Below are 14,665 nucleotides of genomic sequence, written 5' to 3' on the forward strand. Positions count from 1 at the left end.
TTTAGATTTACAATAGCAAATATTTATTAGTGCCTTTTATACACCATTGCTGATGCCTTACATTTTACAATAAATCCAGCCCATTGTCTTTGCTAAGAGGAATGAAATGGATATGGAGTAATTAAGGCAAATTAAACATTATCACTTCAGTGCACTTTATTTTTAAGCTCTTATCGTATTTTGGAAACTTAAATAGCTAGCACAGAAATCAGGAACTGAGTAACACGAGTCCAGATGCTAGTTATAATGTCTGAAACCACTGCTGCAAATACTGTGGTTATTTAAATGACGCAGCAAAGATCTGTTATCTCAACTATTCAGGAGGAAGAATGGTGTATATGCACTAGAATCTGTGAATTATGTGGTATTTATTTGGTGTGTCAGTAAACAAATTGAGTATTTCTGGCTCGGTGCATAGGGATGTTGACAATCTTTTGGATTGTTTTGCAGTAGAATTTGATAAGAAAAGTAGAATGACAACCATGTAGTTTTCTAGATTTTTAGTGCAAGTTGTGAAACTGAATTCATTTATGAAACCAGTGATGCTTTTATATTATCTTCTGGTAGAAGTACTGAGAATCCCTCTGTCCCACCATAGCTCACAGATCTGAGGTGTAACTGATTGAGGAGGGGAGTAAACTCCTTTACTCCTCCCAGAAGGGGAGTAAACTCTTCAAAAGGGCTGACAATAGCAGGACAAGGGGAAATGGCTTTAAGTTAAAAGAGGGAAGATTTAGGTTGGATGTTAAGGGGAAGTTCTTCACTAGGAGAGTGGTTAGGCCCTGGAACAGGCTGCCCAGGGAGGTTGTGGATGCCCCGTCCTTGGAGGTGTTCAAGACCAGGTTGGACGGGGCCCTGGGCAACCTGATCTAGTAAATGTGTATGTTTGGTGGCCCTGCTAGGCAGGGGGGTTGGAACTACATGATCCTTGAGGTCCCTTCCAACCTGGGTCATTCTGTGATTCTGTGAGGAGACCTTAAAGTTTATTGGCTGTGCTGTATGTTACTAAGAAACTAGCAACTCAGTAACTATTATTACCAACTACTAAGTAAATTATTTATTAACACGAGCAGCTAATGGACCTGTGACTATTAGCAGTTTCATAATTATGTGCAAAATTATATGACTGTATACTGGTATTTAGCACTTTAAAATGTTATTAGTTAGACAGAAGTGCAATTGAAATACAACTCGGACTGTTACATCCCACACCATTTACTTGGGTGCAGCTCCATCCCACTTTGCTCTGTGCTTCCGTTTTGGATGTAGACTTGATGGAGAATCCAGCTAGCTTTTAAAGGCTATTGCTCTAGTGTCCCAGTGGTCTGAGTCCTTAGGTCACTCTCATAGTGCTCCAGTTTCTATGTTCCTACTGTCTAAAACATGTTATTTCACAGGAAGTCTCCTGAATAGTCTTTGCCTTGTGCAGCATTAATATGTTGCCTGGGTTTGTTTTTTTTTCTATCTTATACACAGACGATCCATCTAATAAAGCTACATTTTCATGCTGTTTTTAAGCTCACATAGATTCCTGCTGTCTTGGCTCCCTAAAAACAAGTAATTGCCCTTGATGATTATTTGGGCAGTCTTCGGGTTTCCTGCAATGCTCTGGTACTCCTGTAAGACCTGTTGCTTGGAGAAATCAGGTAGCATCATCTGCTAAAGTGACTGAGTTAGGTGGAAGACATACAGTGATGTGACAAGATTCTATTCATCGTAGGAAGTTTCTCTCTTAAAAAAACCTGTATCTATTCTGTTTCTAAACCATTTGGCCTCTTCTCTCGTGTAATCAGTGATAGAACTAGAGGGAATGGTTTTAAGCTGTGCCAGGGGAGGTTCAGGCTGGACATTAGGAAGTATTACTTCTTGGAAAGGGTAGTCAGGCATTGGAATGCACTGCCCAGGGAGGTGGTGGAGTCACCGACCATGGGAGTGTTAAGAAACGTTTGGATGTAGTGTTGAGGAATATGATTTAGCTGGGAAGTATTGGTAATGGTTGCACTAGATGATCTTCTAGGTCTTTTCCAACCTTGATAATTCTGTGATTCATTCTTAGTAGCCCTTATGTCCTAACCTAAAATGATAAACACTCATTAGGTTAGAACCTTGTGTTAGAGCCTTGTCTTGAAGTACAAAGTATGCCCCATCATTGACAAGAGTCAGTGTTTTACAGGACTTTTAACAACGAATTTGTGCTTTCTGATTATAGAAGTATATATTAAAATATTTCTAGTCCTAGAAAATTGAATAATTTAAAGATTGACTGTATTTCCATTAATTTTTGTGAAAGCTGTGCCTCTGAGCTAAAATATAAGTGAACATGTTTGCATATAAATATGTACCATTTGGAAATATCAGTATGATTTCATTGAAAATTGTATTTAATCAGAAATTAGGAATCTCGGAATGCCATTGAAGGTGAAGAAAATCAGATGTTGTTTTGTATGCACATTCTGTACGTGATTCAGAAAGTAGTTAACGTTTAATGAAACATACTGATGCCATCTGCAAATGTTCTATAGGTTCTGGGCAGAATAGAAGGAGCTTTGCCTTGGTAAAATTTTCAGCCAGTGTAGAAACACCAGAAAGAAGATCTGTAAAACTATTGAAAGTGATTCCAGGTCATACATGATAATGTTAAAAATACCTCAGAAGAATAACATTTGGGGATTCTTTTAAACATTTTTGTTAAGAAGAGATGAAGAAAAGGCTAAGGAACTTTATTCTTGGTTTTAGATAGGAGTGATTTTTCTCATTGTAAGGACTGTCTTATTATGATGAAAGAGTGAACAGGACTGAGCTAAAGGCTTAATGACCAACCTTGTAAGTTGGGTGGTATGTGTAAATACCTAAATTCTTCATGCAGAATAAGAGCTTCAACAGTGCATTCTATGTAAGGCTTTAAAAAGCAAATAAAGCTAATCAGCTGTACCACATCATATACTGAAAGTTTACTATTCTATAGCAAGCTATACAGTATGAAATGCACATCAGGCTTCATGTAATCATAGTTGCACAAGCATGTTTTGCATGTACTGTATTATTCATAAGCTCAAACTGGCAGGTGATTTTTCTATGTAAGTTATTAAAAAGAATTACATTACCTAGACACCAAGTACTTAGTTCTGATCTAGCTGTCATGAGATAAATATAGGCATAAACTGTGTAAGTAAATGTTCACTGGTGTAGGCGCAAGTTTTCGTTGACAGTAAGCTACGAGGTAGAACAGATTTTTCTTCTATGGAAAATCAAACGTAATTGGATGAAGTCCTTTAAGCTGCATGTACTAGAAGTTAATCTGTGTTCTATTCCAGGTTGCTTCCCTAAAGAAGAATGTGGGTCAGTTCAGCGGGTTTCCATTTGAAAAAGGAAGTGACCAATACAAAAAGAAGGAGGAGATGTTAAAGAAGTAATGATTTCCTTTGCTACTTTATACAGTCTGATTCATGCTGTACCATCTTTTTATTTTCAGGTTTTCTTTACAAAATTTACATTCCATTTGTGGTGCAGGCTTTCATCTCTGTGACTTAAAACCTTTCTCCATCAGAATCAAAATCCATCTTTGCTAACTGTATATCAAAAGTACAGTGTTATTCCTTGAATTGTTGTGAAATGAATGTAATGATCTGTAGCATTTAGTGTAACAAAGCAATGATTGTTGGTGGTGTTTTTTTGTTTTGTTTGTACTGTTTCTCCACATAAGCTACTTCCCTATTAACAGATGATGATGCTGCAGATTGGTTGTAACTGGACTGGAAGGGTTTGGAAATAACATAAAGCAGTAAATCTAGTCATAACAAATCAATATCAGGATGTAGGTAAAAATCAGTCAAATGTTATCTGTTGTTTATGATGTGATACTGAATACTTTATTTTTTTTCTTCCTTTTTTCTCTCTCCAGATTTAGAAATGCAATGTTGAAAAGTATCTGTGAAGTACTTGATTTGGAAAGATCAGGAGTCAACAGTGAGTTGGTAACCAGAATCTTAAACTTCCTAATGCATCCAAAATCTTCAGGCAAGGTGAGATATGGGTTATTCTTGTTTTAAGAACTCTGTCCTGGTGAAGAAACGCAGCTGTCTTTATGCTTTAAAGCACTAAACAGAATTTGTGATTAATGTGTGAGCTAATTAGGGATGGCCATTCCGAAATTCCAGTAGGCAGCATGTGCTCTGTAGGTGAGTGGAAGAGAATAGACATAGTAGAATCACATAATGATGTTTAATCTAATAGCAGTATCTAGGTAGGTAGGCTTTTGTTCAGGAAACTTATTTGCAGCAAGCACTGAGAAGTCATGTGTAGAAAGTCCGCACCTACCTTTGGGATGCTGATAGTACCGAGTAACAACAAAATGCAGTTGTCAGCTAATCTGTTGCTAGTAGAAAATGTTAACCTTTATGGGTAACGTTAAATGTTCCTTCTGAAATGTTTATTTGTGCTTACGTAATCCCTAACTGTGGAAGACTTCTTTGATTAGGGGAATAGAAGGGATGCTTAGCTTAGAAATGAAATTCAGTTTAATTTTACTCTGATTTATCACTGTGCTTTGAATTTCTTCTTACCACAAATATTATGGTATAAGAGTCACACATACAATTGGTCTGGTTTTTAATTTTGAAGGAATTTATATTTTTCTTTACAATACTCTATTGTATTCCTTTGTGAATAACATGCATCCCTGGCTTTCAGCCATTGCCGAAGTCCAAGAAGACACCAAGCAAAGGTGGCAAAAAAGAACGCAGTAGTACTGGAACAACGAGGAAAACAAAACGCACCAAGTGTCCAGAGATCTTGTCAGATGAATCTAGCAGTGAGGAGGATGAGAAGAAGGAGAAGGATGACTCTTCAGAAGAGAAAGAAAGTGAAGAGGAGGTAATGAGGGCTCTTGTCTTGTTTTTTCAACATACAGCTAAAAACATTTCTCTGCAGTTTATTGGTGTGATTGCAACAAGTTGTTGATTCATGGAGCATGCAAGGCTGGAGAGGTAATCAATGTTTTACTAAATTAATGGTTTAAAAGAAAAAAAAGCATTTAAAAATTTATAAGAGATCTTAATTTTTGTAGTGCTGTAAGGTTAGAGAATTGATAAGATAATGCAAAGGTTCCAATTTCCGTTTATATTCTTTACAGAGCCATTTGCTGGTTGACAGTTTAGGGCAGTCAGAACTTGAAGTATAATTGATGGGATTCTTACATCACCTTGTGAAGGTTTTATTAATGTAGTCTTCATTTCAATAGCAAATTTGCAGCATCTTTTCCTGTGAGACTATGCCTGTATTTGTATCTGTGTATGTAGGATTTGAGTGAATACTTACACAGAATCACAGAATGACCTGGGTTGGAAGGGACCTCAAGGATCATGAAGTCCCAACCCCCCTGCCTGGCAGGGCCACCAGACTTCCACATTTACTAGATCAGGTTGCCCAGGGTCCCATCCTACCTGGGCCTTGAACACCTCCAAGGATGGGGTATACTTAGAAGTAGTTAACTCTGAAGTGAGTACAGGTCTATGACTTAGCTAGCTACATTGTTTTCAGATCTTGGTTCCACATTTGGATCTTATGTTTTGATCTCTCTTTTGAGGTTCTGTAGATCACAAAGCTAAAGGAGGCAACAAAACAAGCAGCCTTACAAAGATCCCTGTGTTTTACAAAGTGTTCTCCCTATTTGGTGTTCTTCTGTATTTTCTTTGAAACTTATTGCAGTCTTCTATAACAGCAGGGAGATTAAGTTTAAAAAAGAAAAACCTTTCACTGTGCATTCAATTTCAGTCCTGGATGTAGGTAACAGAAAAGACACAAAACAGGGAGAGCTGGTGCAGATGCCACTGGTTTAGTCCGTGTGTCTGAGGTGCGAAAGGAAGAAATAAGAAGGAGCTACAGGCTCTTATTCTATATTTTCTTTTTTTAGTGGGATTTCCCTTTTAGCCATAGGCAAAGCCATAGAACAAACTGCAAATAGTTGGTTGATGTCAGAGGGAATTATTTATGTGAGCTACATATAGCCTTTGACTCCAAACTGAGATCGTTATTTACTTGGGTTGCATTGCCTCTATTGAAGTGCAAGAGTGGCAGACTGAGTAAATAGGTCTGAGCTATAGAAAAGCTGATATATGTAGCTTGAAGCATTGAACTATTTATGCAAATACTAACTTTCAGAAGTGCTCGTGTTAATTTAAATAGAAGATTCACGGAAATTGTTTGCATCTCCATACAACAAACAGAATTCTGACTTTGCATTTTTCTTTTCCCTTAAACAGTGAGTCAAAAGAGGGCAAAATACTAAAAGTTAAATTTATATTTGTTCATCTCTTCAGCAGTACAGTCTCCCTGCTGTGAGGAAAGGAACGTGGCTTTCAGAGCCAGGAGTCTGCTTTTAGAAACTTTTGCAAGAATTCAGCTATTTAAGAAAAAATAGTAAACCCTGTTGATCTAACTGGGGCTTCTTTGGCTTCTTCCTAAAGGTAGGAGGAGTTAGATGAGCACCAGGCAATAGCCCAGTGTATACTGAAGGCTTTGGAAGTTGAAGCTGACTTGCATGGAATAAAAGCGTAATTATCATGAAAACACTAGTATGCTAAATGAGTTTGAATATAGGAAATGGTGAAGCAGAAAATGCCTACCTTTGCAGAGCTTTGAGGTTATACCATAAAGAGGGAAAAAAATATATATTAGGTTTATGATAACCTTCAGTGTGTTACAGGTTGTGTTTCCCCTGCTCTTTTGGAATCTCAGGCTGAAGTAGTTATGAGCTTCTCTTGAATGCAACAGTATTTTATTGTTATTTTGTTTTTTAGTCTTTTATATCTGGAAGGGAAAGATACCTGGAGTACGTCTGTATTTTTTTAAGCTTAAATACTAGTGCTGGTTTTAACCTCAGATTTTGTAACTAGAGATTGAGCTTTTAACAGGAACTTTAAGTGCAAGTTTAGTTACGTTTGGGGCGATTCCTGAATATATTTTCTGATATTAAGCAGGGAAGGTTACAATTCACTTAACAGCTAAATACTGTTTATTAGTTGTACAGCTGCAATGGCAACTGTAAGTGAGCAAGCCAGTATAAAGAAATATATTCTATTAAATAATAGTTCCAGGGATTATACCAGATATCAATGGGAGTAGTAGTTAAAACTTATATAAACTAATATAGTTGTTACTCTGTAAGAAATTTTTAAGCTCTAATTATGAGTATCTGTAGCCTTCAGCAGCCTGATCTAGTGGAAGACATCCGTCCATGGCAGGGGATCCCTCAAACCCAAACTACTATGTGGTAACTAACTACAAATAGAAGGTTGCAGTATGGCTAAATTATGAACATAATCAGAAGGCTCTAGTTTGAGTCTGTATAGAGGGACAACATGAAATTCATAAGAATGTGAACGTTTTCACCCTATGGTTTGGAGGTAGATATCGCTAGTAAAATGTATTAGTGTTGTTGATGTAGTTTGTACTGACAGAAGGGATGATTTCTGTTGCTTAAGAGGAGTATGGATTAATCAGTTATAAATCACCATTTTAATCTTCCATTTTCTTTCTTATAGCCCCCTAGAAAAGCATCTAAGAGAGACAGATCTAAAAAGGTGACTTCCAAACCCAAAAAAACTGTGAAGGGTGCTAACGTCAAGAAGGCAGATAGCAGCACTACTAAAAAGAATCAGAACAGTTCTAGAAAAGGTAAATGGCTTTAAATCTTTTATCATACATGATCTTGTACCTTAACAGGGATGCTTAGAAAGGCTTCTTTATCTAATGGAGTTTGCCGAGTTATGGATTTGATGTTTCTTTCCTTTCAGTGGTAATTTAGAAAAAAATAATATACATTTTTATGTCTATGCATCTAAAGTATCATCCTGGTTCTGTCTTATGTTCTATTAAACTTTACTTAAATCTTATAATTGATGCTGTAGTGTATATATCCAACTTAGTCTCCTATTCAGCAGCTTTTTATATCCACAGCATACAGGTATACATCCTGTTGCTCTTATTTTGCTTACATCTGACAAATGCATGTATACAGTGTAGGCAGCCCACTCAGCAGTGGCCTTGTTCTGAGGAGGAGCTTCAGCCAAATGATCTCTGGAGGTTCTTTATAGCCTTAAATTCTCTGACCCTCTTGGAGTTAAAAAGCCATCCCAGTTGCAGTATCCATTACTAATCCAGCATACATCTGTGTTCCACAAGCATTTAATGACAACACCAGCAAATGTGTGCTTTCACAAAGAAATCAATTAAAACTAACTACTTCATTTCTCAGTGAGTTAAGAAAAGCAGCAACTCTCAGATAAAATAATACATATGCTCAGCTTCTTTCCCAACCTTGTTTCTCAGCTGTTAGGTAGTCTGTGCTGAGCTTAATATTTTTCAGTTTTCCAATGGTACTAACATGATTGACTGTGTGTTTGTACACTTCATTTTACCACTGCAATATATATATGATGTTATATTAGTGCTTTGTGTATACGTGTGTTGTATAGTCTCTGCTTAGTATCTTATTTATTCCTACTGCATTTCTATTTTGAGTGTACACCTACAGTACAAAACTCAGTGTTAAGGAGGTCATTCTGAAAGCTCATTATCTCACTTATTGGCATCTTGTCTGAGAATTAAGGCACTGACGGTGTGCTGGAATCACTCAGTCTCAGTGTTTTACTGCTGGAAAAGATTATAAGACTGTCCTGTTCCTTTTCACTCCCTTAATGATTCTCCTTGTTTGTTTTGAGTGCTGCTTTCTGATGGCATGTTTGGTATTACAGCACTGTAAAATTACCACCAGGAAAAGGAATCTAAACTCCTTTTTAAAGCAAATAAGTATTGTTTTAGGGCCTCTGTTTTGAATTGCTGTCATAAGTGTTGTTGGTTTGCTTTGATAGATGAATGTAAACAGATCCATACTTCCTAGAGTATGTATTGATTTATAAACTGATAGTTTACAAACAGTAATGCAGGTGTATAAGTTCAGTAAGTGTAATACTGATAACATTAGCTTTATTTATAAAATGATGGTCTGGCAAGATATCCATTTTAAGGGTGAACATCTGCATCAGATGTTCTGATAGCTTTTGTTCTGGAGAAAGAATGCAAGCAAGTTTAGTACCTTTTATTACAATCTGAATTATTCTTCATATTTAGAAAGCGAATCTGAGGATAGTTCCGATAATGAACCTTTAATTAAAAAGCTGAAGAAACCACCCACAGATGAAGAAATTAAGGAAACTGTCAAGAAATTGTTGGCCAATGCAAATTTGGAGGAAGTCACAATGAAACAAATCTGCAAGGAGGTAAGCAAGTGATTTAGCAGTTTTTGGGGGACAGTGAGTTGTCTGTAAGTTGACTTTTGTCATCTGGTTTTGTAAGCCTTGGCTTACACTCTACACGTTTCTGAAACAAAATGGTTTTGCCTTGATTTATTTACTAACAGCTACTACAAGGAGTGCTTTAATCTTAAGGTATGCAATGCTGAATGTTCCACAGGGGAATGAAAATCTCTAAATCAAAAATAGCTACATGGAAAGCAGTGCTGTTACCTTCTAAACAACTGCTGTGTATTAAGGTGCAAATATTAGAGCTGTTGAGACAGTGCAGATTTTTTATGTAGAAAGGGAATGTCTGTGTCCTGCTCTGTGCACATTTCTCCTGCTCGCCTTGCTCTTTGCTCTTGTATCCTCTGAGTCTGTTCAGTGCAACTGTTGCAGAGTAAGTGAATGGTTTTCAGCTGAGATAATGGGTTGTATGAACTATGCAAAGAAGCCACTGAGATGCAAGACAGGAGCTGAGGAAAGTGGGAGGAGAAGGGAAAAGTGACCATGACACAGAGAACACTGTTACCTTGTCCCTTCTTAGGGTAAGATAAGTCTGAAATGTGGTGAGCTGGAATAAAGTTTTCTGCATTTGTTGTTGGTATTGGCATTCGTGGTGGATGTTGTTGTTTAACTTGTTTGATATCCCTTCATTTCTCATTCATGATGGTTAACCAGAGAGCAATTGGAGAACAGCACTTAAATATATCTATGCTTATATTGGTAACTTGGAATATGACAATTCCACTTACTACCAAAAAAATAAATAGTGGGCACTGAGGCTTCATTTTGATTTTTTTTTTTTTTTTTTTTTTTTTTAAAGAGGGTATTTGTCTGCTTAGAAAACATGTAAGACAAACATTGGAGAATTCTTTATTTGCTTGGCATGGCTGGTTAGGTGTTCCAATTTGTTGATGTATTGACAGTACCAATTTAGTCAGTGACCAGACATGAGAAATAGATTTATTTAAATTTCATGGTCAAAATAAAGACAAGGAAATAAACAGAGTCTCCCATCATTAACAGAGTTTTGTGATACTAGAAGTACAGCACTGCTTTTTTGCTCTTATTTTAAGCTTCTGTTCATAAACTACACTGAAAATGAGTAACTCAAGGTTGTATTTTGTTATTCTTTTTTTTCTAGGTGTATGAGAATTATCCCAGTTATGACTTATCTGACAGAAAAGACTTCATTAAAGAAACAGTCAAAGAGGTAAAGACTTGATTGTCTAGAGATATATTTTTTCCAAGTCTACTAGAAGTTGACATGATATAGTTTTACACCAGTTCGCCTCCTGTGTAGTGTTGAAAGCATCCCAAACCTCATTGTTTTGATAAATGTGAATACAGGCTTTTTGCTTTTTGCCCTTCTTTTTTGGCTCCCCTTTTGTGGGGTGTGTTGAGTGGTTTTGTTGGTTATCGGTTGTTGTTGTTGTTATTGTTTGTTTTGTGGCTACTGGATTTTTTTTCTGTATTTCTCTTCCTAAAATAACCGGTCCAGACTTTATTTTTTTCCTTAGCAAACTACTCAAACTACTACTTTGAGTTTCTTTAGTAACCAGAACTAAAATTAGAGCTCTCCCAATTTTTGATGATGACTTTTGATTTTGAAGGCTGCATTTTCTTCCAATTGCGGCTTTGGCTGTGAGTTGCTTTGTAACTCGTGCACTGACCACATCCACTGATAAGAACACAGAGATTATGTAAGTTTTGTAGGCTGGAAAGCTCTACAAACAAGAGAAGGAAATTGGATAAAGAGAGCTTATCTCTGTGTTTGTCCCTTTTCACTGATAACATGGTTATGAAGCTGCCTATGAGGTTTTTTCTTGTGGGTTCATTTGCAGGCGTTGAAATAATACATGACTGTCTAGATAATAGTTACATCTGTGTGCTGTGCATACATACGTATGTGTTGTTATCAGCAGACACAAGTCATTTGTCTGCTGGAGGGATGTTCTTGGGCTTTCATGACAGCAAAAGTTGAGTGCATTTTCTTGATACCTTGATGCTAAGGGAGAGGCATTATGTACATTGTAGGTAGATGCAGAGAAAGGAGAAAACTAATACGTTTCTCATTTCAGTTGATTTCATGATCTGATTTGACTGGGAAATGGAAGAATCCTGATTTTGTTTCCATGGATTTGAAGATACGATAGGCACCAGCAAAAGGAATGTGTCTTACCCTTGTGGTATTTAGCCAGAACTGATTCTGCTGATCTAAAGCTAAGAGTGTTAATGTAAATCGTGTCGTCTATCTTCTTTTTTAAAGCAAAAAAAAAAAGAAACCAACCTACAACAAAACATGCATTTAATGCATGTTTTAGTTGAACATTCTTATGTTTTGTGCATGGTAATAAGTGTTCCCTTTTTTTTTTTTTTTAATAGTATTTGTACATCTTGGATTGCTTTGAATAATTAGATGGATTAGAATCATCACAGCTTTTTAGTCTGCATTACTAGCTTGCAGGAGGCTTAAAAATCAAGATGAAAGCTGTTTATCTGTGGATATACATGCTGAGACTGGAATACTGCATTACTGGTTTTTAAAAAAAGAAATTGAGTATATATCCATTCTGAAAGTAACAGGAGTTAATGGCACATTAATGTCTTTCATAGTTTAAACCATTCTACAGATGCAGAATTATTCTAGACCATCATTACTGTCTTGCATGTTTAGGCACTTGGAATTGTCAAAGCATGGTAACTAATTGGCATATAGATGTTATTTTTGTACTCCTAAAAGGCTTTCTGTTGTGTATATAAAGTTATTTCTGATTTCTTTTGTGCAAATCAGTTTTTACTCTTATCTTAGAGGATTTATGACATGAAATGTCAGCGTTCAGCAGTGAGGCTGTGATGGAAAGCGAGGTGCAGGAGTTTGATTAAACTGCAAATGAGTTGAGGTTTTACAATGTTTTTCCCATCTTGTACAGAAATGAAACTGTAGTTTTATACTTAAGCTTTTTGGTGTTTAATTTTGTACAAAGACTACAGGTACATTTGTTTCAATGGCTTGACCTTATAAATAAAGTTCCTGTAAAGACTATAGGAGTTTTTTTTCATATCTCATTTTGCAAAAGAGTCTTTTAGTATCTTGACTTGATGGCCGGACGTCTCAGAAGTGGATATCCATGATGTACAGTTAGGAGGTGCGATAGCTTTGGGAGCCCCCAGTGGGGTTTCTGGATTGGGCTTTGCTACGTGGTTAATCTCTGTTTTGTATGGGAGCCCTCTTCTGAACCTCAGCCGTGGTGCCTCAACACGTGTGCTGGTACTTGTAAGTCTGCAGTCTTCAACTTTGACCCACAGCTTTTTGGATCAAAGTGAACACTTTGCATATATGTTTCTGCTGTTTGGGTTTCTGTTTTCCAAATGCATTGTAGCTAATATGGGAAGTCCTGCACTTAACATGTGAACTAATAACAAATGTGGAAGTGTGGGCTGCCATTAATGCCAAAAGTAAAGAATCCCTCTGACTACAGTATTAATGGGAAGACAAAGCATATTTTTGCATTTTATTATTGTACAGTTGGGAAATAAGTGTTCATAAGTAATGTAAGTTCGGAAAATGTTCAGCCAGTTAGACTACTCAGTCATCACGTATTTGGACTTTCTTTGCGTGTAATCATTTATAACAAGGCTGAATGTAATGGGGTTTTTTATTCAATAAATGTCTTTCACAAAAATGTAAATCAATGTTGATGGTACGTTTGCTTAAATGTATAGTAAAAATAATTATACAGAAACAAGGCTGCTGTCTTCATCTTGTTTGGTAGAAAATACCTAAGCCGAATTCAGCAGGTGTCCCTACTTAGAAGACTGTTTCTGAAGGGCATGTCTTTGCAACAGGACCTAAAATCATATGCTCTGTTACTTAATTTTTTTCCCTCTGAAATATTTGAGTATAAAGAATGCTTTGTAAATTTAATGATATTTAATGATATTTAAGTGCAGTTCTCAGCTGAGAAGAAAAGTCTGAACTATTGCTCAGATAATCCATTCCAGTGTAGCTGCAGCTGATACATGATTCCACTGTGTGAAAGTCTGTGAGACCAATACTAGAAGATACATTAAAAAAAAATCTGCTTTTCTCAATGCTATTGGATGTAAAACACAGCTGATCAGAGCTTTAAATCCTATACAAAATAGGCACAAAAGTTAACAGAATAGTGTAAGGCATATACCTTGAAAAACATACGGGATTATATCCCTGACCATATTAGTCTAGAAAAACCAGTCTGACTTCTTGATTTGATTTGCTTACCGCATAACTCCTACATGACAGTGTATTTGGTTCTCTTGTTTACTTAAGTCTTTGGTATTCAGTGTTCTGGTTGGTGACCTGTAAAAACACATACATTAACCTGAATGACTTGCTTGCACAAGCAGCTGTTTTCATGAGTGATTTTGGTACTTTGAATGAGTGTGGGTCCTGTGGGAGAAGAAAATGAAGGGGGCTTGGTGGAGAGTAGAAATTTGGTGGAGGGAGGATGCTACGTGTCTTTAGGCAAAGAGCTGAACTGGAGTTCTGGGTTTACCCATGGAATACTGCTCAGGCATGTCTGCCTGAATTTAGAGTAACCACCAGTAAGCAGGGCTTAAAAATAAACATTTTAGAGCTCAGTGCTTACTTTGTAATACTGCCTTTAGCAGCCAGCATTGCAATTCTGGGAATGGTTTTCAGGTATTTTTGCTATTTCAGAAAGAAGGTAGCTCATGACTGCTTGGGTAGGCTTAATTCTTTTCAAATCAGAAAGTTGTATGGCAAATGTATTGCAGAACTGCAGAATACTTTAGGTTGGAAGAGACTTGTGGAGGTTATCTGGTCCAGCCCCCCTGTTCAAGTTGACCATAATCAAGTAGCTTCTACTGAGCCAGATGGATAAAGAGCAATCATCTCAGGAATGTTTTCACTTTTTATTTCTATTACTTTTATTTTAGCTCCTGTCACTTAGAACAATAGAAAATCTGTAAGGTACCAGAATGTTTTGTCTGGAACCTTGCAATAAGAAACTTAGTAACTAAGTCTATGATTCTCTTGCTGTAAAACATTAAGAAAGCATGTTATTTTTGCTCTTCAAATAAATGTCTTTGAATTCAGAAATACTTAAAAGAGCAAATAGCCAAAAGTTGTATATCAAAAAGTATGTTCAAATGGACCTTAATTTACAGGAGAAGTGGATTTATGGGAAGATAATAAAGTTTAGCAAATGCAGAACCCAGCATCTGGGAAAAATAAGCCCTTGTAGTACTTTAGGTCTGGATGAGCTCATTTCTTTTTAAGCAACTTTGCAGAAAATCTGCAGGGAAGGACCTGGGAAGGGGCAAATGGTGATGCATCCAGTAATTTGAACAGAATTCACCTGTAT

At 36.7% G+C, this 14,665-nt stretch overlaps 1 protein-coding gene across 5 annotated transcripts in view; it reads left to right on the forward strand.

Moving 5' to 3' along the window:
* Positions 1 to 14,665, forward strand: part of DEK (DEK proto-oncogene) — a 44,209-nt gene that overhangs the window by 4,290 nt on the left and 25,254 nt on the right. For 2 of the 5 annotated variants that reach the window (XM_085540161.1, XM_085540162.1), the window contains exons 5-11: positions 3,315 to 3,409; positions 3,902 to 4,022; positions 4,690 to 4,872; positions 7,542 to 7,674; positions 9,130 to 9,278; positions 10,441 to 10,509; positions 11,378 to 13,042. In XM_085540161.1, the coding sequence (XP_085396287.1) occupies positions 3,315 to 3,409; positions 3,902 to 4,022; positions 4,690 to 4,872; positions 7,542 to 7,674; positions 9,130 to 9,278; positions 10,441 to 10,509; positions 11,378 to 11,389 (762 nt within the window). In that variant the 3' untranslated portion in view covers positions 11,390 to 13,042. Of the gene's footprint in view, positions 1 to 3,314; positions 3,410 to 3,901; positions 4,023 to 4,689; positions 4,873 to 7,541; positions 7,675 to 9,129; positions 9,279 to 10,440; positions 10,537 to 11,377; positions 13,043 to 14,665 lie in introns of those variants that run through there. The other 3 variants (XM_085540158.1, XM_085540159.1, XM_085540163.1) reach the window with 2 other exon arrangements.

Source organism: Coturnix japonica, chromosome 2, assembly GCF_054131305.1.
Source record: "Coturnix japonica strain WE chromosome 2, WE-NBRP24, whole genome shotgun sequence".
NCBI classification, from domain to species: domain Eukaryota; kingdom Metazoa; phylum Chordata; class Aves; order Galliformes; family Phasianidae; genus Coturnix; species Coturnix japonica.